The following is a 23217-nucleotide window of genomic DNA, read 5'->3' as shown; positions in this document are numbered from 1 at the left end:
ACACTGATGCAGAGATCTGGCTCAGGGTGCACTTGCCCAGTTAGGCTCTTGACATATCTTCAGAGTGTGGATGGCCACAGGGCCAAGGAATGCTTTCAGTTGTCACAATTGTCCTATGGGTTGGAAGGCACCAAACATAGGTCTGATGGAATTTGTTGCTTTGTGGGGGATTGTCAACTTATCCTTTTGAGTTCTTCACTTTGCTGAATCTTAAAACTCAGAACATTGCCGTGTGTGACATATTACTTTGCATTAATGCTTTTCATCTTTTAACTCATTTGCATCAGCATGCAATCGCATTAACAGAACAGAGTTCTTTTAATCTTCAGTCTGCCATACTTAATTCTCATCTTTATAGTCCATTATTGTGATCTTCATCTTATAGGTCACTGAGTCAAGGCAGCACAAATTCAAACATGCTGGATGTTCAGGGAGGTGGTCACAAAAAGAGGGCACGCCGTAGCTCTCTGCTTAATGCCAAGAAGCTTTATGAAGATGCCCAAATGGCAAGAAAAGTGAAGCAGTATCTTTCCAGTCTGGATGTGGAGACAGATGAAGAGAAGTTCCAGATGATGTCATTGCAGTGGGAGCCTGCATATGGTACCTGTAAGTACAGGCTTTCACTTATGTGATACTAAACAGCACAGCAAAATAGAAATTTATTTTTCTAGTATTATGCTGAAGTCCCAAGAAAATTAACTTTCGCTCACAAAAGTTTACTGACGTACCTCAAGCATCATGTCATCATGTTAGTCAGATACTGAATTCTTATCCATTCCTGATGGTTTCTCTGTGCAGGAAATGGAATCTAAATAGAGTTCTTTGAAAAGCATTATAAAATCTCAGAGACTGAAACATTATAGAGGAGTCCTTCTCTTTGAGAATGTTCTTACTTTCATCCCTAAATGAAGAGTAAAATAAGTGAAAATTTCCCCTCTACTAAGAATTTTACAGATATTTACCAACTGAAAAAATACAATAAATTTTAGGTATCAGTACCGAAGGTAAAAACAAGAAAAATCTTAGCTTTTCTGATGTTATTTATGAATAGAAAATGTGATGAACAAAATAGATCCTATTCTCAATACTCAGTTATTTAAATTAAGTACAAACAGTAGAATGCCTGTATCTCTGGGTCAAAGACATTATGAGTTGTGAAAGAAGAAATCAAAGACCGTACATCTGTTATGAGTGTTACTTATCTGGATATGTGATTAAATGTTACACCAGTGAAAATCCCAATATAATGGATAGAAATTGATTTAAGTGTTGACAGAGTATAGGGGGCGGGTAGGTTCAGATTTTCTATTTCCGTGTTCCTAGTTAATAGGGAGAAATGGCAGTCATCATGAGTTGACCCTGAGATTGATAAATGGTATAGTATTTGCATAGTAATGGGACAAGTATGTCAATAGAGTAGAAAAGATAAAATGGAAATACAACTAAGTAGTGGTTTTAAAATTCAGATTCACAGTTAACTTTCAAATGTAGGGTAATGAGCCATTCAGTAAATGTTGTTATAAAAACAATATCTTGAACACTTCTAGCAAATTTGGTATTCCTGTGTATAGCTGTTGAAATAATTTCACTTATTCAGTACCTACTTATTGAACATCTGTTTGTATCACTGAACACATAGGCATACAGTTGTAAACAAGATATACCATCCTTATAACCTTGTTAGTTATAGCCTTGTGGAGGGAAGAGGCACTGATTGATTAATTGCACAGATAATTGTATTATAATTATCAGTGCTGTGAAGGAAGGATTCAGGATGTCTTGAGAACAGAGTGTGGGTTATTGCGGAAGCTGGATCATGCAGGGTCTAATAGACCTTGCTTTAAGGATTTGTCTTTATCCTGAGAGCCGTGGCAAGTCATCTGAAGGTTTGTGCAGGGCATTTGTAGAAGGAAAGTAGCATTATCAGATCAGATTTTCATGATGGAAGGGTCATCATGCTGATGTATGGAGAATGGCTTGAAGGCATGCTAGAATTGATAGAGTGAAAAGAGCATTTCAACAGTATAAATGAGAAGATGTTAACTACTTGGGTCTCAAGTGCTTCAGGGCTTTGGTGCACACATGCCCAAGTTTAGGAGCCACACCACAAAAACATCCCATATAACTTGGCCTTATAAAGTACAGAGGTATGTTTTTGTTACTCTCTCCTATTAGTGACCAAGAATTTAAATGAGAAAAAATCAATGAAGTCATCAGAAATGTCTCCGGTGCCATTGAGGTCAGCTGGCCAAACAACTAAAGCTCATTTGCATCAGCCCCACAGAGTAAGCCAGGTGCTTCAGGTGCCAGCTGTAAATTTGCACCCTATCAGGAAGAAGGGCCAAGGAAAAGACCCTGCCACATTGAGTGAGTATACACAATTAATACTGCATTCATTTAACTGAAATTTCCAGGCAGGTTAGTTTGGAAAGTAATTATAAATGCTTTGGAGATCTGCTGTCATGGTTTGTGTAGTATAAGCAGCACTCATGAGTCAAGAAATGCTTCTTTTTGCCTATAAGTCTTTGATGACTGCGTGCATATTTTAAATGTTGATGTGGGAGTTCCTATATCAACCAAAAACTTATTTTTACTTGAGTACCAAGGGCTTACTGCTTTTAGTGGTATATATACTCAGTTATCTAATGAAAATGCAACCTGTGAGAATGAAATTGCTTATTTCTTTAAAAAAAAAAAAAGCCTGTATGTTTGTTTTTCATTAATGACCACTTATGAAAACCTAGCTAGGAAACAAGAAAGAAGCAAGGGTAAAATACACAAAGTATAGGCCACACTCTTTTTTCCTCTGTTGGACCACAAGATGTTGTCCAAATTACTTTCATTACTTGTTTTAGCAGTATCACTATTTTAGCTTTCAGGTGGAAAGCTAGATTACATTTGGTTCCCAATATTATCATTTAGCCCATGCATTATACATAGAATATACTCAGTAGAACCTTGAGAATTTAACTTGATTTTCCTTTGAAATCCAAAGGTAAATAAGGAATTCCTCTTCCTTTGCCAGGTTTTCAGTCTGGTGGTAAAGACATTCACATAAATAGATAACTTCAGTATATGTGATGTGTCCACAGGAGCATGTATAGAGCATAGAAAAGAACAAAAGAGAGCGGGCTCTTAGGGTTGAGAGAGGTAAGACAGTGCTCTAGAGAAGACTTTTTGGAGGTAACACCTAAGCAGAGTATTAAAGGTTGACTAGGAAGGAGGAGAAGGAAGTGGCAACCCACTCCAGTGTTCTTGCCTGGAGAATCCCAGGGACGGGGGAGCCTGGTGGGCTGCCATCTATGGGATCGCACAGAGTCGGACACGACTAAAGTGACTTAGCTTAGCTTAGGAAGGAGGTAATTAAGCAAAAATTCCAGAGAAGTTGCTTCAGGCAGAGGAAGAATTTGATAGCTACATGGAGCTACAGGTGATTTATTCTGAGTACCAAGCTGCAGAGTGTTGAGGGACAATAATAATTAATGCTAACACTTAGAGAACACTTACTGAATGCCAGACACAGTTCAAGTGCATTTACTATTTTATGTATATATGTTCATTGAATCTTAAGAACTCTAAAGATAAAGAATACTCTCATTCCATAGAAGATCGAAATAACTTAAAGCATCCTCAGTAAGAGATGGAACTGGAAGTTGAGCTCAGGTTAACTGGCTCAAAGTCCTTACGTTTAACACTGTACTAAACAAACAGTGTCCCAGGATGAAGAGAAGTCAAGCCATAGACATGCCAGAATTAGAACATGACATGCTGAAGGAAAGTTGTCAATAGATACCTATAGGAAGCAGTTTGAGCAAGGCAGGGTCTGGTCCAGTTTATGTTTCAGGAGGTGTATAGTAGGAAAGTGGCGTGAGATTGGAGATGGGGAGTCTGAGTGGAAAGCTGATATAGCAATGGGAAGTTGACCAAAACCTGATCTAGTTTGGTGACTGTGGATATGAAGAGAAAATTGGATGCAAAATGGGTGAAGTTGATTTGGTGATGAGAATAGTCTAACTCTGATTTCTTACTTAGACGTCATCACCTGAGAGGCAGAATAATTTGTGCCAGGTAGCCATCTTCCTTCTTCCTATAATATGCCTATTAGTTATGTGATAAATATATTAAAATGGCACTTCACTAACAGTAGTGTTAGTATACCAAGTTTTAAATTTTTTCAGTATTAAAGGAGTGCTTGTTACTATGCTGGGTACTCATCAGAGTTGGGCTTTCTTTACTGGTTCAACAGTGGAAACATTGGTAAGTTTGACCTATGCCAAAATGGACCAGCTGTTGGACAGGAGTGATGACAGAACTTTGCAGGAATGTTTCCAGTAGGCTCCATACTCTTTTCCTATAAATTCATGATTCTTTCTGTTGTCTACTTCTTTCCTGTAGTGTGAATTTAGTGCTCTTGAAAAGGGCTGGACTGGCAGCCCTGCAGCTTCTTCTGTATCCCCACAGCACAGATGCACCACAGGTAGTGACAGTGCCAACATCCCTCCGCTGCCCCTGCCACATGCCTCGCCCTGACTTGGAGAGGCCACCTCTAGAGGGGAAGGAAGAGTCTGAATCTATTCATTCTCTATTGAGACTTCCAACACGTGTGTCAGTGGTGGGGGGTGGCACACTATACCCAGACTGTTAAATCCATGTCCCTTATGCCGCACAACAAGCAAAGAAAGAGCTATTCTAATCTGATCTGTGCTGACTGGCTGAATTTGAACAAATGACCTAGAGGTGAGAATCTCTGTGTGCCATTACCCAGTCATTTAGTCCCGTTTGTCATGTACGCATTTCAGTTGACTGCACTAGCCATTGTGGATCGTGGCTTTAGTTATGTAGTAATTGAGGCAACTGTAGACATTTTAATTGTGAAGTGATGCTTATTTACCTCTTTGATTTCATTTTTAGGTGCAGGTTTACCTCAGAAAGTTTTAGGAACAGCTGAAGAAGTAAGTGGTGGTAAGAAACACACAGAAGATACTATTTCTGTGGCATCGTCCTTACATTCCAGCCCTCCTGTGTCTCCTCAGGGTTCCCCCCGCAAAGGTGAGGGAAAACACTTTGAGCTCTTGTTAACACCAGACAACACTGTGGGGCACACAGTTTGCTTTTGGTCTATGGTGATAATATTTAGAAAGTGTGAAGAAAAGTGAAGCTCATAATACCTCCTGAATTTCCATGTTTTGGACTGCATCATTTCCATGGCTCCCAGGTGTTGTGCAGCGTGGAGCTAGGACTCCTGCACTCAGCGTGCGGTCCTTCTTTGGTAGAGGACAAGCATGGATAAGAATGAGGACAGAAGTCAGTTGTTTTGGTCTGTGCAGATTCTTGATGTTGTTATTCAAATTACCAATTAATTCAGATAATTCTATGAAGTATTTTAAAGTAAGAATTTCTTTAGGAAATTGTTTATAACCCATTTACAAGATTTAGGAAATGAAACTAATATTTAGGGTAATACATTCCTTTCTTTCTAATGGAGTGTTACTGCTGCCTTTTTTTTTTTTTTTTTTTTTGGCATCTGGTAAATATTATTTTATTTTTTTTTTATTTTATTTTTTTTTTTAGGTTTAAGAATTTTTAATGAAAAATCAGGTTAACATTTTCAGTATAATTTTCTAAGGACATTTTTTACTTATCACTTTTGAATATAAAATCATGTTAAAATGGATTAGAAGTCATTAGTCTTTTTTATTAATCAAAATTTACAATAATCTGCACAGTACCCTTGTGGATTTTTACATTTATGCTAATATAGAACCTCTTGAGTTTAAAAAAAAATGTGAAATTTCTCTTGCTTATTTACCTATATTGTCATAATTCAGACCGAGGCTTTGCTCTTTTTTTTTTTCTGACTAGCCTGGGTAGTATGAATGTAAGAAGCCATTTCACACCAGCTCCAAATGTAGCATTCTAAATAATGTGTATGTTTCTTCCACTGGCCCCTCCACATTCTCTGTGTACCCTGGTGAAAAGACTCCTTAGTTTCGTAACCGGAAACTAGTTGAATTGGATTTGGTGTATATGCATGAACATGATTTGTGGGAATTTCACAGATATAAAAGATTTACATCTTTGAATAATCACAGTACAGAATAGTACATGGTCAGAGGGAGGACAAGCTTATGAATTCTAGCAGGAAGGAAAACTTGCAGAGCTTTCCTTAGCTCCTGTGTTCTAAGTTTCCTTTCACTTTTGAGGGTTCTTTTTTATTTTTGCTACCTCTGTGACAGCAGTGTGGTAAAGTGATGTCAGACCTTAGTTTGATTCCTGACTCTGTCCCCGGTCATAGCTGTGTTACTAGAAACAACAGATTTATAAGGTCAGGTCTTCTGTCTGCAAGATGGGATAGGGACCACCTATTTTAGGGACCTTATTTAAAGTTTAAATGAAATAATACCTGTAATGTCTGATAGATGATGGGTATTTAGTAAGTTGGAATTTCTCTTCTTTATCACTGCTGCCACACCAGGGCAATATAACTCCATTACTGACCTTCTTCGCATAGCTGAGACTGGCTAGAATTTTCTTTCAGATTTTACTAAGAAAAACTTAGTAAAAAATCACATAGGACAATATAAAAGTATTCACGATAGATGTGTTTATAAAGCACAGTTTTCTGTTCCTGTTGTATGTAGCTTGTATATGATTTAGGAAAGTACACAGATCTCTTTCCTCTCCTGTTGTGTGTGTTTCCTGGCCAGAGTATCCCTTGTGTGTGTGTGAAAGCACTTGTCACTCAGTTGTGTCTGACTTTTTGCAACCCCATGGACTGCAGCCTGTCAGGCTCCTCTGTCCAAGGAATTCTCCAGGCAATATCGAGTGGGTAATCAGGTCCCAAGGATTGGGGCTGGGAACAGTGCCTTATTCACACACATGGTCCAGATGAACAGTGTTTGTAAGCTTTTAATGCTCTTTCACGAACACCTTTACACCCTCCAGTGGTCTCATTATAGACAATTCTCTAACCGGGAAACTAGTTGAATTGGATTTTTTGTTTTATGCATCAGTGTGACTTGAGGGAAGAGGTCAAGAACAGGAATTTCCCCACTGCTTTTATTCCCAACAGAAATCCATTTTAACCACTGGAATAGAGAAGGCTTCTCTCTGTTGTATCTTTCAGTGGGTGGCCAACAATTGATCATGATATTTATAGATTTGTGACCATGATATTTATAGATTTGTGAGAAACATAGTGATGTTTCAAAGTCTTAGAAATCTGAAGAAACTCTTTTCTTCAAAACGATTTCTGGTGGTTTATTTCCATAGACAGATTTTTGCCAGTGGTCAGTGACTGAACAAAAATGCCATTAAACTAAAAGTATTAGAATTAAACTAATGCCATTAAACTAAACGTTATTAGAATCTGTTCTTGGTTCTTGCTATGCTTTGAAATAGTTCTTTGTTTTCCAACAATTGAGAAAATAAGCCAAAATTTTTTTTCAACCAAAAAAAAGAGAAAAGGCCTACACTCATGATTTTTAACAGGAGAATTTAAACAAAGAATTGAAAAAGTGAGACGTCAAGAGGCCTTAACCTTTATCTTCCCTGATGCTTAAGGCAGAGAACCTCTCCACCTTGGAGAGAAAATTGGATCGGACATTGTGCTTTATAAATACATATATTGTATGTCCTGTTTATATATCTTTTCTGATTTTTGCTTCTATACACGATTCAAGTCTAAAAGAAGAAAGAGACTCTGATGAGTCCTGTCTAATTTTTGTTAGTAGAATCTGCCTGGAAATTCTAGACATAGTTACTTTCAAGAAATATTTCTGGTTATTGGGTACTCTTGTCATATTTTAGCTTATGATTTTAGCAGCTTGGGTTACTTTCAGCAGTTTTTTATTACCAGCTTATTCTAATCAAGGTAACCTTTCTCCTGTGTTCTGTCTTATTTATGCTATGTAGTAGAGACTCCATGTAGTATAAGTATGTTACTAAACTTTAATTTTTCAGATATTGTCAAGATGTTAAAATTTTTTAATAGTAAAATGTTATATAAACCAGGTAAATTGTGATTAATTGGAAAGAATTAATTGACCATGACAGGGTTTTTGCATCTCTCCCTCCAGTTGGCAGTATCCTATCTGATCACAGCATCCTGCTGCGCCTCTCAGGGTCTTCCTCATCCCCTCCCCGTGAGTCCAGCACCAACATCAGTGGCCAGAACTGCCCCGGAATAGGTGGGGTTTACTTGCAAAAGAAAATCCTTCAGATTACCAGGAGCACAGCCAAAAGAACAGACAGGACTGAGAAGGCCACTGAGGAGAATAGAGACAGGACAAGCTGTGAGAACACAGCCAGAAAAAGAATGACATCCCCGTTTAGAAGATTTAGGGAAAGAACTCTTTCAAGGGAGAGACTAGCCAACAGCAGAAAAGAGGACGCAGATCACAATCAAGCTACAGAAAGCTATGAGAAAGAGAAGGATGTTGGAAGCAACATCAAAGATGAGAAAGGGAATGACGTCTTCAATTCAAATAGCCGAGGCAACAGTAACACTTTAAACTGCTTCTATACGCGATTCACGTCTAAAAGGAGAAAGACACTCTGATGAAGTTCTTTACTTAATTTTAGTGTGAAATTTGTTTTCATTTATTAATGTAAATGTAGCTTAAATTAAGTCATTTTTCAAACAAGGCTGAGGCAGCCAACCTACTAAAATATTTTCTCTGAGCATTTTATGGATTAGTATCCTCCAGCAACCAAATCGTATTCATTTAAAGTGCCTTATTTGTATGTATGTTATTTTGCTAATGTTAGTAAACTTAATATTCTCGTTTTCTGTGGTTGGCTTTATTTTCTACTGGTAACAGCTGGGTCTGTGAGTGCAGCAAGTAGAGGAGGCTTTCTAGGAACCAGTATTTACTTTTACATTAAAACTGTGGTAATGATCTGATCAAAACCTTTGCCTTGCATAAGTGTGTTGCTTTCTTATTACTGCAACTACGTTATAAGCTAAAGAGAAGTGTTTGGAAGGCAAGAAACTATATAATATCTTGTCCACGTAAACTTTTTGTTTTAATCATCCACTTTTCATATACACTCTGGTCAGAGGAGGAGGAGATAGTCTAACCTGGCAAGTTAAAAAATATATGGGAGACTTGTTTTAAAAAAATACAGTTACTATCCCACTGCAGACCTCATAAATTTGAATTGCTAGAAGTTGGCCCAAGAATGTGTATTTTAATAAGCCTTCCAGATGATTCTTAAAATTAATTATATTTGAGAAATACTGATCTAACAGACATAGGAATGAAATTATTTTTAAAACAGTAGAGCAAGTCTGTGCCCCAGGATAAAAGAATAGTGACTTTTTCTTTTGAGGAAGAATTTTTTAATTTTGTTTTTAATTTACCACATCCATTTTCTTGGTCCTCTTGAAAATTGACCCATCACTTCATGAGGGACACTGAGGAATAGCAGTGATCCCATGATCAGAGAACTGGGGAGGAGTCAAATGATTGACTTGTCTTGGCTTGTCCTGTGCCTGGCATGCATTTTCTGAGTGTTAATTTTTCTTTTTTGAAATAGTTAAAGAAACTACTTAATTAGGTTATTGATTAACACATTTTTTGGTTGTTGAACTGTATGTGAGTATAGAGGCTATAGTTTTTAAGGTTTCTAGGAGTGGACCCAAAGGTCATGCATCTAATAGAACCTCATTCTCATAGTGAACCAGAAGATAATTGCTTACTTCTTTGCGACCTACTCCTTGCTGGGATTACTACAGCATTTTCTTTTACTTCACAACAACAGAAGTTTGGCACTTTCCTAACAATTACCAAAACAGATGACTGAGTACATTAAGTATCACACTGCAGATTTGATTTTGGATCCTTCTACTTTACTCCATCTTCACCCCTTCATTCCAGGAAACACTAAAGAAAATCTCTCTAGTTATATCTGCTGTGCAGTAAGTCATAGAACTAATTAAAACAGGTAGATGCTGGTTTTTTTCATGATGCATTTTTCTAAATCTGTCAGTTCAGCTGTTTAATACTCTGCTAAATTGGTGAAGAAAAAGGAAACTAGGTGTAAATTAATACAAATCTAAAACAATTTCTTTACAAATACTAAAACAAGTGGCTTTCAGCTCGGGCACGACTTCTTAGGTGACTAAAGCAAAGTATCTAGGGTAAGTATTTGCAGTTTGAAAAAAAAAATTATTTCCCTTGAGTCCTAACTCCCCTTACATACCCCCAGCCCAAGGTGGTGTTTTGAACACTTAAGTCAGGCCTTGAAATATTTATGTTAATCATAGGGGAGGGGACATAGAGTTAAGAAGAAGCTGAGACGTTCAGGATGTCTTCTTTCTAATGTTCTGTAATATATTTAATGCCTCTTATTCTATTAAATGCTTGTAGCTCTGTGAGAGCCAGGGGCAGATTTACCTTTGAACTAGTTTTCCCAGTAATACTGTGTTTTAATGTTCTGTTTCTTGAATTTTGAATTAGATTGGTGCCATGAAGTTAGGTAGGTGAATGGATATGTAAGGGGACATGGATAGAAGATTGGCACCATTGCTTCTGCGTAGATGGAAATTGACACTGATACTCACTTTATGTTTTTGTTCTTTTTTATGTTTTTTTAATCCTCTCCCTGACCCTCCCCACTCCAGTTCAGTTGTTCTGTAGTCTGATCAGCTGTCTTCTCTCATTCAGGTTATACACTTATACCATCAGCTAAATCTGACAACTTGTCTGACTCCAGCCACAGTGAGATTTCTTCACGGTCCAGCATTGTGAGCAACTGTTCTGTTGACTCCATGTCTACAGCTCTACAGGATGAACGGTGTTCCTCCCAGGCTGTGGCAGTCCCTGAATCCACTGGAGCATTGGAAAAGACAGAGCACTCCTCAGGGATAGGAGACCATAGTCAGCTTGGCCCTGGGTAAACATCCTTGCCTGTGTTCACATCACGAAACTCAAGCCAAGTGGCCACAGCAAGTAGTGCTCCCTAATTTGACCATGGACGCCCCCGCCAAAGGGGATATCTTATATATACTTGTATGAAAATAAGTACCGTTTTGAAAGATGTGTTGGTGCTCATTTTTTAAGTGTTACCGAAATCACATAACTCACATATTTTTTTGATCCACAAGAATTCCATGTGAAGATGCTATTGGTATGTGGGAAGTGTCTTGCATTCTGGCTGTAAGGTTAGAGACTGCTCGGAAACAGAGTGTGTAATGGGAAGTACCCTCAAAGTGCTATACACACTGTGGACAGATTGGGAGAGTAGGACTAGTCCTTGATCCCTGTTATTGCGAAGTGTGATTTGGAGCATAAGAATTACCAGCTATGAAAAGGCAATCCCCCCCCCAAAAAAAGTGAACTCTAAATTTCTATTTCGAATCAAACAAAATGGAAGTCTTCAGAAAGCATTGAGAAAGTCTACTGTAAATTGATATTGTTAAATCTGGTATACTTTAAATAGTAAAGCGTTATCATATTTGTAAGGTTTCTAAACTGTGGTTATCTAGACCAGGAATCGGCAAACTTTTTCTGTAAAAGTTAGTAAATACATTAGACGTAGCAGGTGGTAAGGTCTCTGTTGCAATTGCTCAACCTTGCTCTTGTTGGATCACAATAGCCTTTGACAGTTTGTAAACAAACAGTTTTACTGTGTCCCAGTAAAACTTTATATGCAAAAGCAGGTTTTGAGGCCCAGATTTACCCCTGGGCTCCACTTTGCAGATCCTGGTCTATCCTCTACCAAATATCAGGACTTCACAAACCTTATCCGGGATGAGCGGGTAAACGCCCATTTAAAGGAGTACAAATTTTAGGCTTTGCAGACTGCAGACAGTCCCTGTCTCAAAATCTTTGGAGTATTTTGTTCTATTTTGTTTAAACTGTTTAAAAATGTAAAAAAAAACCCCATGCTTTGCCCAAGACCATAATAAAACAGTCTTGACTGAATTTGGCCCATGAATGTAAGTTTGAGAACCCTTGCTAGAAATGATAGAACTCATTTAGTAGTAGGTAATTGGGGAAGTTGCTGTTTACTTGGTACCTCAGAGACATGCTGAAAAATAAAACGTGGTTCCTGTAATTGAAATTCTTAATTCTGTGTGCATAGAGAGAATCTAGCATTGTGTGACCCAGAATGAAAATGTATACTTAATTTTATTCAAGAAGAATGCTGAGGAAACCTTGCTAAGTATTTGAGTTTCTAGCTAAGTATAAACATTAATGCCAGTAGAAGTTAAGTGATGATTGATTACAGTGACATTTTTTTCACAAGGTTATGTGGCCATTAAGGACTTGTGATCTGTGTTCTATAGTCTCTTGTTGGCAGTTGTTAGAAGGCAGTTTTTCCTTTAAGCCAGTAAATTACTTTTAATTGTGTGTCTCTGATTTTAGGTGGACACTCTCAAAGCAATCTCTAATCAACAAGAGTTTTGCTGTCTCATCTTCTGTGAGCAGTGAAGAGATTTCTCATGAGCACATCATTATAGAAACAGCTGATAGTGGTCGTGGAAGTTGGACTTCCTGCTCAAGCAGTTCCCATGACAACTTCCAAAGTCTTCCAAACCCCAAAGGCTGGGAGTTTTTGAACTCTTACCGACCTACCCATTTGGATGGTCCCATAGCTGAAGTTGAACCCGCTGACTGTGAGCACTACAGCTGTCCCAAAGGCTGTTCTCGAACTTGTGGTCAGTGTAAAGGAAGCCTAGAGACTAATCAGATGAGACAGAGTTGGGCTTCCTCTAGTTCTCTGTCTGACACATATGAACCAAACTATGGGACAGTTAAACGGAGAGTGCTGGAGAACACCCCAGCTGAATCATCTGAAGGCTTGGACCACAAAGAGGGCATCGATCCAGTTTATAAAACTGTTACTTCAAGTACAGAAAAGGGCTTGATTGGTAAGTTATGTGTTCTTTGTCATATGTGTGGCGTCTAGAATTTAAGTGGTAAACCGTGACCTTGGCCCAGAACTTTATTCTTGCAAAATTCCTCTCTCTTATTCTACTCTCTCTTTCCTCCCTCCATATGCAAATTATTTTCAAAAAGTTCATGATTTCTCAAGGGCTTTGGTTTCATTAAGAAATATTACATTACTGTGCAGTAGTAATAAAGGGATTATTCTCTTTGCTACCTCTTAAATTGTTTGAACCCCTCTTGCTTTGCATACATGGTTAGAAGCTTTGAATTTGATAAAACTTCTAGGTATTACAGGTGGGGGAAAATGTGTGATAAAGAAGTCTGAAGCAGGGACTTCTCTGGCAGTCTAGTGGTCAACACTCTGAGCTTCCACTGCAAGGACCACAGTTTCGATCCCTGGTCAGGGAATTTAGATCGCGCATGCTGCGCAGCGTGGCCAACAAAAGCAAAGAAAGAAGTCCAAAACATTTTTCATTATACCTGCCTAGTGCATATTATGCCTGTGCCAACTCCTGTGGTGGATTCTGTTGTAACTGCACACAGCTTTCTTGGTGTATTCTTGTAGTATTTGCCTATCAAATACATTTTCCCCTTTCTTTCTTGAGTTATGTAAGTCCTGGGACATAATAGCACCTGGTTTTCTTTTGTGTGAAGTGACTGTTTTGAATCAATATTATAATCAACTCTTTTATGTCATACTCATGGTATCAATTTAAATTACTAAATGTAAAAGATGTGGTTTTTATAGCATATTTTTTTGCTCATTTCATTATACATTGGGTTTTTAGTTCATTCATTTTTCCAAGGGTTTTTTTTTTTTATTAAAGCCTTTTAGGTAACCACTGTACTGATATGCAAGCATGTGTGTGCATGGATGTAAAATCTTTCTCTTATCCATTTGGGAAAATAGATTTAAAATGTTTTTTTGTGTTCTTTTGTTGTTGTTCATTTCTAGTTGACTCTGGGCAAATCTCTTAATGTTCTTCATGCTTGTGTTCTCTTAACAACCTCTCTACCCTCTCCTCACTCCATTCTCCTCAGATGGGAATGGAAATCCTTCTGACTTTGATATTATCTGCAGATTTTACTGGTAGAGTTGTAGAAATTTCAGCATGGATAAACTTGATTCTCTGTAGGGAGGATTTTAATGATCCTTTTGAATTTAGTCTCTTCTTATTGCATATAGATTTGTGTTAGTCGCTCAGTTATTTTCGACTCTTCACCAGGCTCCTCTATCCTTGGAATTCTCCAGGCAAGAATACTGGAGTAGGCAGCCATTTCTTTCCCCATATATAGATAGTGTTTGTATTTTAAAAGTTACTGATATCATCAAGACATTCAGAGTTACTGGTCCTATGAGTCTTACGGATTGGTCTTAATTTCATGAAACCTTCCTGTTTAACCTATTTCTGGTGCTTTTTGAAGCTTTGCTTTAGACTGAGGGTGTACAAACGTAGGGGAAAAGATTTTAAGTCACTATTATTTTTAATGCCCACTGAGAAAATCAGAGAAAGTTAACTTAAAGTAGATTTCCTAAAATTACGGTTTTTCTTCTTCACTTAAGCACAAAGCAGAGGTTAGGAATAAGGTCCTAGAAGGAATTAGTTCCTCTCTAAAGTTATTTATATGCCAGCAATGACAACTTATCTACCCTGGAGTGCCAGGAAACTGTGTTTCATGTCAGAGAAAGGGGAAAATAGCACTGAAGTAGAGAGCCTAAATGTCATTTCTCTGAACATCTCCCCATTAAATGCACTTTAGATATTCAGGATGAATTCGTAAGTGTTTCTGACTCCCTTTGGGGCTGGTGTCCTGAGGAGTCTGTCACGCACCTCTGTGATTCGCAGGCCGACCTGTGAAAGAAGAAGTTTGTCGTCAGGGTCATCGCTTTCAACTGTCTCGCTGTTTAATGTTTGTAAAACCCAGTGTAATTTATGTATTTTAAACACATTTAAGTATCAAGTTTATTAAGCTTATTAAAAAGTTTTTAATCTACTGCCATTGTGTTCAAATATATTCATTTTGTCAGTTTTTTAAGTTCTGTTTTATCATCGTAATAAGTTTTGTGTTTTTTATTTTCATTTCTTCTGTTTTTCATTAACGTTTCCATTGCTTATTTTTCATGCCAGTGTACTGTGTCACCTCACCCAAGAAGGAGGATAGGTATAGGGAGCCACCTCCCACTCCTCCAGGATACATGGGGATTTCTTTAGCGGACCTAAAGGAAGGACCCCACCTCCACCTAAAACCTCCAGAGTATAGTGTGGCTGTGCAGAGGTCAAAGATGATGCATAACAGCCTCTCTAGACTGCCACCAGCTTCTCTCAGTAGCAGCCCTGTGGCCTGTGTTCCATCGAAGATTGTAATTCAGCCTCAGAGGCATAAACCAGATGTGACTGATGCAGATAGTGAAGCAGATGGTATGTTGACAAACTACCTTAGTAGCTCTTAAATAAATTGCTTAACACTTTGAATGATCTTTACTCTGGTATTCATGTAATCAGAAATGTTTTCTTCACTGCTTTAGAAATCTCTGTTTAAAAAAAGAGAAAAGCCTAAATATGATGGTGTGTTTTTGTAAACAGAGAATAAGCTTGTTGTCTCTCTGTGCCCAATACCCTTTTCCCAGCTCAAATGGAGTATTCTTATATTTCAGATGGCAGCTCAGCCAAAAGGGATAATTTTAAAAGACACATGACATTGGTGGAGTTGTATTATATGTTAATGCTTGGGCACTTGAAACTGCAAGTATCACAATGTCAAATTATCTGAAGTCGTGCTGTTTGATAGAGTTCCTCTTATTAGCAAAACTTGACTGACTTGACAAAGTTGGCAATAAATGAATTCTATCCTTTTAAACTGTAGTAATAAAGTGGTTACAAAGCACTTTGGAATTCCAATTGATTGTCAGTCTTCAATGTGGTCAGAACTCAAAAACGACATTACAGTAAAATCTGGCCTCTGATGGGATATTTGAGAAGATTTCTTTGTTGAAATTGACTAATTTTCTAAAAGATAACTAGATTGTTAGTTGACCTTTATTAATATGTGGATCTACCACTTAACTGTGTTTCTCTGGTTTTCAGAAAATGAACAAGTTTCAGCAGTGTAGCCTTTGTATTGACCTGGTTGAAGTCTACTGAAAGTCCTGGAAGAAGGAGTGGGCAGAACCATCTCGTGATTCTGCAGGCCGTTGCCAGCCCATAGCACGCTGCTCCTGCTGCTAACCCAGAGGTTTTGTTCCTGTACTCTGAGCAATGAGACAACCTGAATCATGCTTCCTTTTATTTAATCCCTGCAGATGCATAGTTTCCTCAGCTATGGATGTTGTGCCTGGATACCAGTCTCCGCTTTGCACACCAGATCTGCCTTGGGACCACAGTTACTAGAACAAATTCAAACTCGAGTCCTCCCCATATATATATCACTATAGATTTTCCTTTAACACATTATTTTTAAGATAGTAGAGTGGTAGTATTTTCCAGCCATAGCTTGGGTTAACAGACAAATTCAGAATGTCTGCCAATGCCAAGGATATTTTTATGTATTTGAAAAGTAACTTATTATTTGAAGTTTTCTGGTTTTCTTTGTATTTGGGAGCTCTTGTTAATTGATGTTCACGTTTGAGGCCATAAAACTGTCTCTGATCTGACCAAACAGAAGCCATCTTTACAGGATGATAATACCTTTGACTATATGTAATCATGTATAGCACCAATGCAGTGTGGGTCTGTTTGAATGGAACAGGAATCCTTTTGCTGTTGAGATGTTAGGAAGGAAAAATACTGCCATCTGCTGGTTAGGATTTGGAAAGCCAAATGAAGCTACCACAGAGTCAACAGCGTTTTAGGAAAAGGAGGGGGTATGATGGCATGTGTAGCAATTCTAATTTCCAAAGAATGAAATTTTTATCTTACGTAACACGTACAGAAATTCTTTCTGAAGTGAACGTCATGCTCTATCTAACTGTAAGTATAAATCCAATAAATGGAAACTGAGTTCTAGACAGTTCCACTCTGTAGGAACCTGTAACTAAAATTTTTTACAACTCAGATATGGAGTTCGTTCTTAATGGATGTGTTAGTGTTGGCAGAGTAATCATGAAGATCAATTTAGCTTTGTGCTAAGTGTTCTGCATCATTCCCCACCCCCACCCCCATCTCAAAGCACAAGGCTGTTTTCAATCTTGGTAAACACTGCAGCTCCCAGCTGACTGTAGATAAAGCTCAGCATGCCAGAGCCAATGATTGGTTGAAAATTTTGTGGGGGAAAGAGGAGCTAGAATTATGGAAATGATTATTTCTTGGTTCTCACTTCAGGCCTTGAGAGGAAGGAGATACATTTTATATGCATATATACATAATATGCATACAAAATGTATATGTATACACATGTATATGTATATAAAATGTATCTCCTGTTGGGCATGACACGCTTAAATATTTAATTAAAATTTCAGTAATTGTTTACTGGATGAAGCAGACTTTCCAACATTTAAAAAAATTAGGTATAATGTTTTCTATATGTTTAGTTTACATATTTTCATTTGTTTTTTAGTATAAAGGCAAATGAAAGTTTAAGAAACTTCTGTGACTACCAAAAAAACAAAAGCCAAAGCCATTAATGTGCACTACCCGGATCAACTTGCAACCAAAAATAGGTTTCCTTCTGAGTGGTTGTCCATATGTGAATTTATAGGATTTAGTTGTCTTATGACTTCCTTTTGAAAAGTTTGTTCTCATTTTTTTCCTAGCTCTCTCTCCCTTCTATCATCCTCCTATTTCCTTTATTTTAAAATCATAAATCAGTTCCAGCTGGTAAATGGCAGGAGTCCCATCTTTTCTATCAAGATGACAGTTTCTTCATCTTAGGAAAGATCACATGTCTGAAAAATTACCATGGGCAAAAAATTGTAAATCAGAAACTTAAGCCTTAGAAATTTAAGGTATGTTAGAATGAGGCTAGTTGGCTCCATAGCTATCTTGGCCCATTGAAATGGAAAGTAACCTGGATCAAAAATCTAATAATAGTTTGAAAGTCACACTGTAAAGGTGTGATCTATAAACAGTGGTCCTTTGATCATAAATTTTTCTTTCACTGGTTTATACAATATTATTTTCATGTCCAGAACAAAACAAAGAAAGTGAGAGATATTTTTGCTATAACCATCTTTTTCAAGTTTAGGTATTTATTCTCACCATTTTGTATCCACTCCCCAGAAAAATGTGCTGTTTGCACAGTATCTGTTTTTTTAACAGGTCTTTTCAAATTGTTGTCCTTAATGTTATCGATAATCATCTTGCACAGAGTCAGAGGCTTGTGGTTTTGGACTTGCACCTTGTAGCTGCCTTTGTTTTCCTGTAGCTTGAACTGTGAGTGTTTGGATCAGCTGATCACATTGATCAGGAACTAGCCAAATGCTCTGTAGTTTGATATGTATGTATCCCTTAGAAACGTCATGGCATTTTGATCTTTATGTTTTGATATCGGGTACATTCCTGCCTTCTCTTAGTTTGTCACATGACTAGAACAAGAGAAGCCTTAAACTGTAGTTGTTCCAGTTCTAAGTCCCCATTTGTTTTTGTTTTTATGTTATGAATTTATAAGCATACTAAAGAGACTTGTGCCCTCATCGCACCACAACTCTGAATCAGCCAGGAATATTGAAGCTGCAACTTTTGCCAAATAATGAATTTCAACAACAAAAAAACTCTTCATAATGAAAGATATGGAGAATTAATAACTCCAATATGTACTTCCATAAAAGTTTATTGTAATTTAGTAGATTATTACTTTCTCCAAATGATTACTTTCAGTATGATATTTGGGGAGAGAAAAACCTTTAAATGATTTTTTGTGAGGGTGATGAGTCTGCATAACCACCTTGAAAATCTCCCAGGCTTGAAATCTGACAGTAATCATGGAGATATCCAAACCTAAGTTTTATAAAGTGTTCTCTCCCCTTCAAGAAGAAGGGGAGAGTTTCCTTGTGTATTTAAAACTGATTGTTATTCTGATAAATGTTTCTAAAACATGTGATATTAAAATAGATGTATCCCTTTAGTATTACCATAAAGGCTAGAGCAAAGGGATAAATCTTCAAAAGTGTTAAAGTACACTTTCAGATTCAAATTTGAACCCCAGTTCATCTTTAATTTTTGTTGTGCTTTTTTAAGGCTTCTTTTGATACACAGAATGCAGTTGTACTTGACCTTTTAAAATTGAAACGTGAGCTTATCAGCAAAAGACAAAACTGCACAGTCATAATAATCAAATAGCAATTATACTGCACAATTCAGTGATTGTAAAGTATCCTGTAACAAGCAATGTTTGTCTCCTATTTTTTGATACCTCTTAAACTTATGTCTTTTAGAAAGACAGTGCCTCTGTATGCTTTTTGTATTTTTATTGAGTGTAAATATTTGTTATATTTTTGGTTAAGAGAATGTAAAAGTACCATTTATTATCATATCTACTAATACGTTGGTGGAATCAATAAAGAATCTAATCAGTCGTCTCTGCACGTTATTGCTAATGTGTGGGAGCCGGTCAGGTAATTACACCCAGTCACTCAAGAGGACCAGTCTGGGACCTGCCTTGGTATGAAGGCATTTTTTGTTTTTAGTCTCCAGAGAAATTGGAATTGTCCAATTACAGTTGACATTATGGTATCTGTCAAACACCTAGCTGTTGTTTAGTTTTTTAAAAGTGTGTTCGGGGACTTCCCAGGTGGTCTGGTGGTTGGGAATCCACCTTGCAGTGCAGGGGACACAGGTCTGACCCCTGGTCAGGGAACTGAGATCCCACTTGCTGGGGAACAACGCACCCCACGCACCACAGCTGCTCAGCTCCTGTGACCCAGAGCCCGAGGGCCACAGCAGCTGAAGCCCACGTGCCACAACTAGAGAGTCCATGCCTTCAACCAGAGAGCCTACATGGTGCCCCTGAGACCTGATGCAGCCAAGTATGGTTTAAAAAGTGTATTCAACTACAAACCAGCTCTATCAGTGGCTTAAACCCTGTTGGAGCTTGTTTTTCTTTTATAACAGAAGAGTCTGCCAGCGGACTCTGTTGGGCTGGTACAGAGATTCTGCATGCTATTGAGACACCTGAGGACGCCACCAGGTGTTTCAAGAAGAAAGGATTTGCTGCAAAGGTGCAAACGTGTGTCCCTTTTATTAGCAAAACAGCTTTTCAAGAACTCCACTTGCATAATTTCTGTTTACCTGTCACCTCAAAACTGTCGTACTGAGTGTCCTTAGAGAGGCAAAGGAAGGTAACGCAGAGGGGAAGGCAACTTGAAGTCTGCAGAGAGTTGTGGCCACTGGTGGAAGAATGCCTACAGTCACCAGGAAGGAGCAGAAACTAGGAAGAGATCCCTCCTTGGAGCCTCAGAGGAAGTGCCACCCAGCCAACACCTTGCTGTTGGTCTTCTGGCCTGTTATTTTAACCACTCAGCTTTCTGTGTTGTGTTAATGGCCACCCTAGAAAACTAATGGCTGCTACTGGTTTTGTCTAAATTAAAGGATATAGTGTTCATAAGTACACCACGGGAACCACCCCATCTCACTGCCTTCAAGAAGCATTTGTTAAACAAAGGTAAGAGAGGCCCAGAGGCTTCCTTTCCAACTGGCTGGTCAGCCTGTTGTGTTTCCAAGTGTTTACAGAAGGGACATTTGCTATCGTGCTTGCCACGCTTAATATTTTTTGTTTTTCTACTTTCACGAGTTCTGGTAAGTATGTACTGCTATCTTTATGTGGTTTTAACTTTAATTTCCATAATTACTAGTAATGCTAATAAGTAAAGTAAAAGTAAGGAAAGTCGCTCAGTCGTGTCCGACTCTTTGTGACCCCATGGACTGTAGCCTACCAGGCTCCTCCTCCCATGGGATTCTCCAGATAAGAGTACTGGAGTGAGTTTCCATTTCCTTCTCTAGGGGATCTTCCCAACCCAGGGATCGAACCTGGGTATCCCGCATTCCAGGCAGACGCTTTAACCTCTGAGCCACCAGGGAAGCCACATCTTTTCAAATTTATTGGCCATCTGGATACTGTGTTTTGTGAGGTGTCTCTAGGTCTTTTGTTTTTTATTTGTTGCTAATGTAGTGAAATACAGTTGTTTTATAATGACTTGCTCGATTCATTTATTGATTCTAGCAGCTTTTAGAGTCTTCTGAATTTTCTGTATTCTCCTGGAAATTTTCTACAGGTAGTGAGCTGGGGCTGTGGAGGGCTTATGCGCTGAAGGATTACATGCTTTAGTGCCTCGTGTCAAGGGTCTTAAGTGGTTGTGGCTTTGTTTTATATATTTTGTCTAGTATTTTGTTTTAGGGAGGAAGATAAAGTGCTAATTTCTCCATACTGATCAGAAGCAGAAGTTCATATTTAAATATAAAAATAATAAAATTTTAATACAGCTCTCTCAGTAAATGAGAGCAGACACAGTCTTCCCCCACCACCACCCCCCAAAAAAAGTGTAAGGATAATTACTTTGAGGTGATTATGGAGCATTTATCAAAGCTGACTATCCGTTAGGCCATAAAGAAACTATTAACAAATTTCAAAGAATTGGATTCTCATAGAGAAGGCTCGCTGCAGCAGAATTAATGGGAAATTGGTAACAAAAATGACAAAATTTGAAAGTTAAAGAGGATATACCTCCCAATAACCAGGAGAAAGTAGAAATTATTTTGAACCAAATGAAAACAGGAATATCAAGTCACAACCTTTTGGATGTGATTAAAGGGAACAGTGTAGCATTAAAGTGCACATATTAGGAAAGCAGAAAGGCTAAAAATGAATTAGCAAAACCTCAAGAAGCCAGGATAATAGCAAATTAAATTCAAATAGATGGAAAAAAATAATAGCAACTAGTGAAATATGTAACATGACAAAAAAAGACCAGCAAAGCAGTAAGACTGATACAATTTCTAAACTCTTGGTGAGAATGATCAAGGAAAAAGAAAAAAGGCAAAACCAATGTTAGAAACAAAACATTATTATAGTCATTAGAAAGACACTTTGAATAAAATGTGGATGAAATAAACACAGGAAAACAAAAGTTAGCAACACCGTAATAAGGAAAATTCAGTTTGCCCATAACTGCTAAAGTTGAGTCTCATTTAAAAGCTTTTCCATTGAGAAAACTTGTCCTGGATGGCACTGTCTGTAACTTAAACCCAACACTTAGAAGGAACACTGGTATTGCTAACAAAATCTCAGCGACAGTAGGGATTTCTTAAACAAGATTCTCATGAGAAAGTACTAACAATAAAGGAAATGGTATATTTCACTGTCTTAAAAACATGTTCATCAAAAAATAACCATTTAAAAGAACAAAGAGCCAGAGTTGGAAAATATATTGTAATTCATATGCCCTTCAGCATACTGCTGCTGCTGCTAAGTCACTTCAGTCGTGTCCGACTCTGTGCGACCCCATAAACGGCAGCCCACCAGGCTCCCCCCGTTCCTGAGATTCTCCAGGCAAGAATACTGGAGTGGGTTGCCATTTCCTTCGCCAATGCGTGAAAGTGAAAAGTGAAAGGGAAGTCACTCAGTCGTGTCCGACTCTTCGCGACCCCATGGACTGCAGCCTACCAGGCTCCTCCATCCATGGGATTTTCCAGGCAAGAGTATTGGAGTGGGGTGCCATTGCCTTCTCCACTTCAGCACACAGGTATCCAAAATATATAAAGTACTTCTTTCTATCAAAAGAAGAGCACCTAAATTAAAAAAAAAATGGGTAAAAGAAATAAGCACTTCATTAAGAGGCAAGACTGTCCAATAAACATGAAGAAGTGCTTAGTCTTCTAATGAAAAGCTCTGTATAAGTTTGGAATTAATGATGAAGGAAGTATTAGCCATGCTGCCTCCTGTTTAAAGTTTGGTGGCAGATGATCGGATCTTCAAGCTGGTTTTAGAAAAGGCAGAGGAACCAGAGATCAAATTGCCAACATCTGCTGGATCATCAAAAAAGCAAGAGTGTTCCAGAAAAACATCTATTTCTGCTTTATTGACTATGCCAAAGCCTTTGACTGTGTGGATCCCAATAAACTGTGGAAAATTCTTAAAGAGAGGAATACCTGACCTGCCTCTTGAGAAACCTGTATGCAGGTCAAGAAGCAACAGTTAGAACTGGACATAGAACAACAACTGGTTCGAAATAGGAAAAGGAGTACGTCAAGGCCGTATATTGTCACCCTGCTTATTTAACTTCTATGCAGAGTACGTCATGAGAGACACTGGGCTGGAGGAAGCACAAGCAGGAATCAGGATTGCCGGGAGAAATACCAATAACTTCAAATATGCAGAGGACACC

At 38.1% G+C, this 23217-nt stretch overlaps 1 protein-coding gene across 8 annotated transcripts in view; it reads left to right on the top strand.

The window, feature by feature from the left end:
• Positions 1–19413, top strand: part of RAPGEF6 (Rap guanine nucleotide exchange factor 6) — a 219080-nt gene extending 199667 nt beyond the window's left edge. For 6 of the 8 annotated variants that reach the window (XM_005682634.3, XM_005682632.3, XM_005682633.3 and 3 more), the window contains 7 exons: positions 386–606; positions 2176–2367; positions 4912–5049; positions 10671–10899; positions 12375–12880; positions 15029–15319; positions 15986–19413. In XM_005682634.3, coding sequence (XP_005682691.1) covers positions 386–606; positions 2176–2367; positions 4912–5049; positions 10671–10899; positions 12375–12880; positions 15029–15319; positions 15986–16011 — 1603 coding nt within the window. In that variant the 3' untranslated portion in view covers positions 16012–19413. The remainder of the gene's footprint in view (positions 1–385; positions 607–2175; positions 2368–4911; positions 5050–10670; positions 10900–12374; positions 12881–15028; positions 15320–15985) is intronic. The other 2 variants (XM_005682636.3, XM_005682635.3) reach the window with 1 other exon arrangement.

The sequence above is a fragment of the Capra hircus genome, chromosome 7 (assembly GCF_001704415.2).
Source record: "Capra hircus breed San Clemente chromosome 7, ASM170441v1, whole genome shotgun sequence".
NCBI lineage: Eukaryota > Metazoa > Chordata > Mammalia > Artiodactyla > Bovidae > Capra > Capra hircus.
Note: the sequence above shows the minus strand (reverse complement) of the source record. Positions and strands in the feature narration are given on the sequence as shown.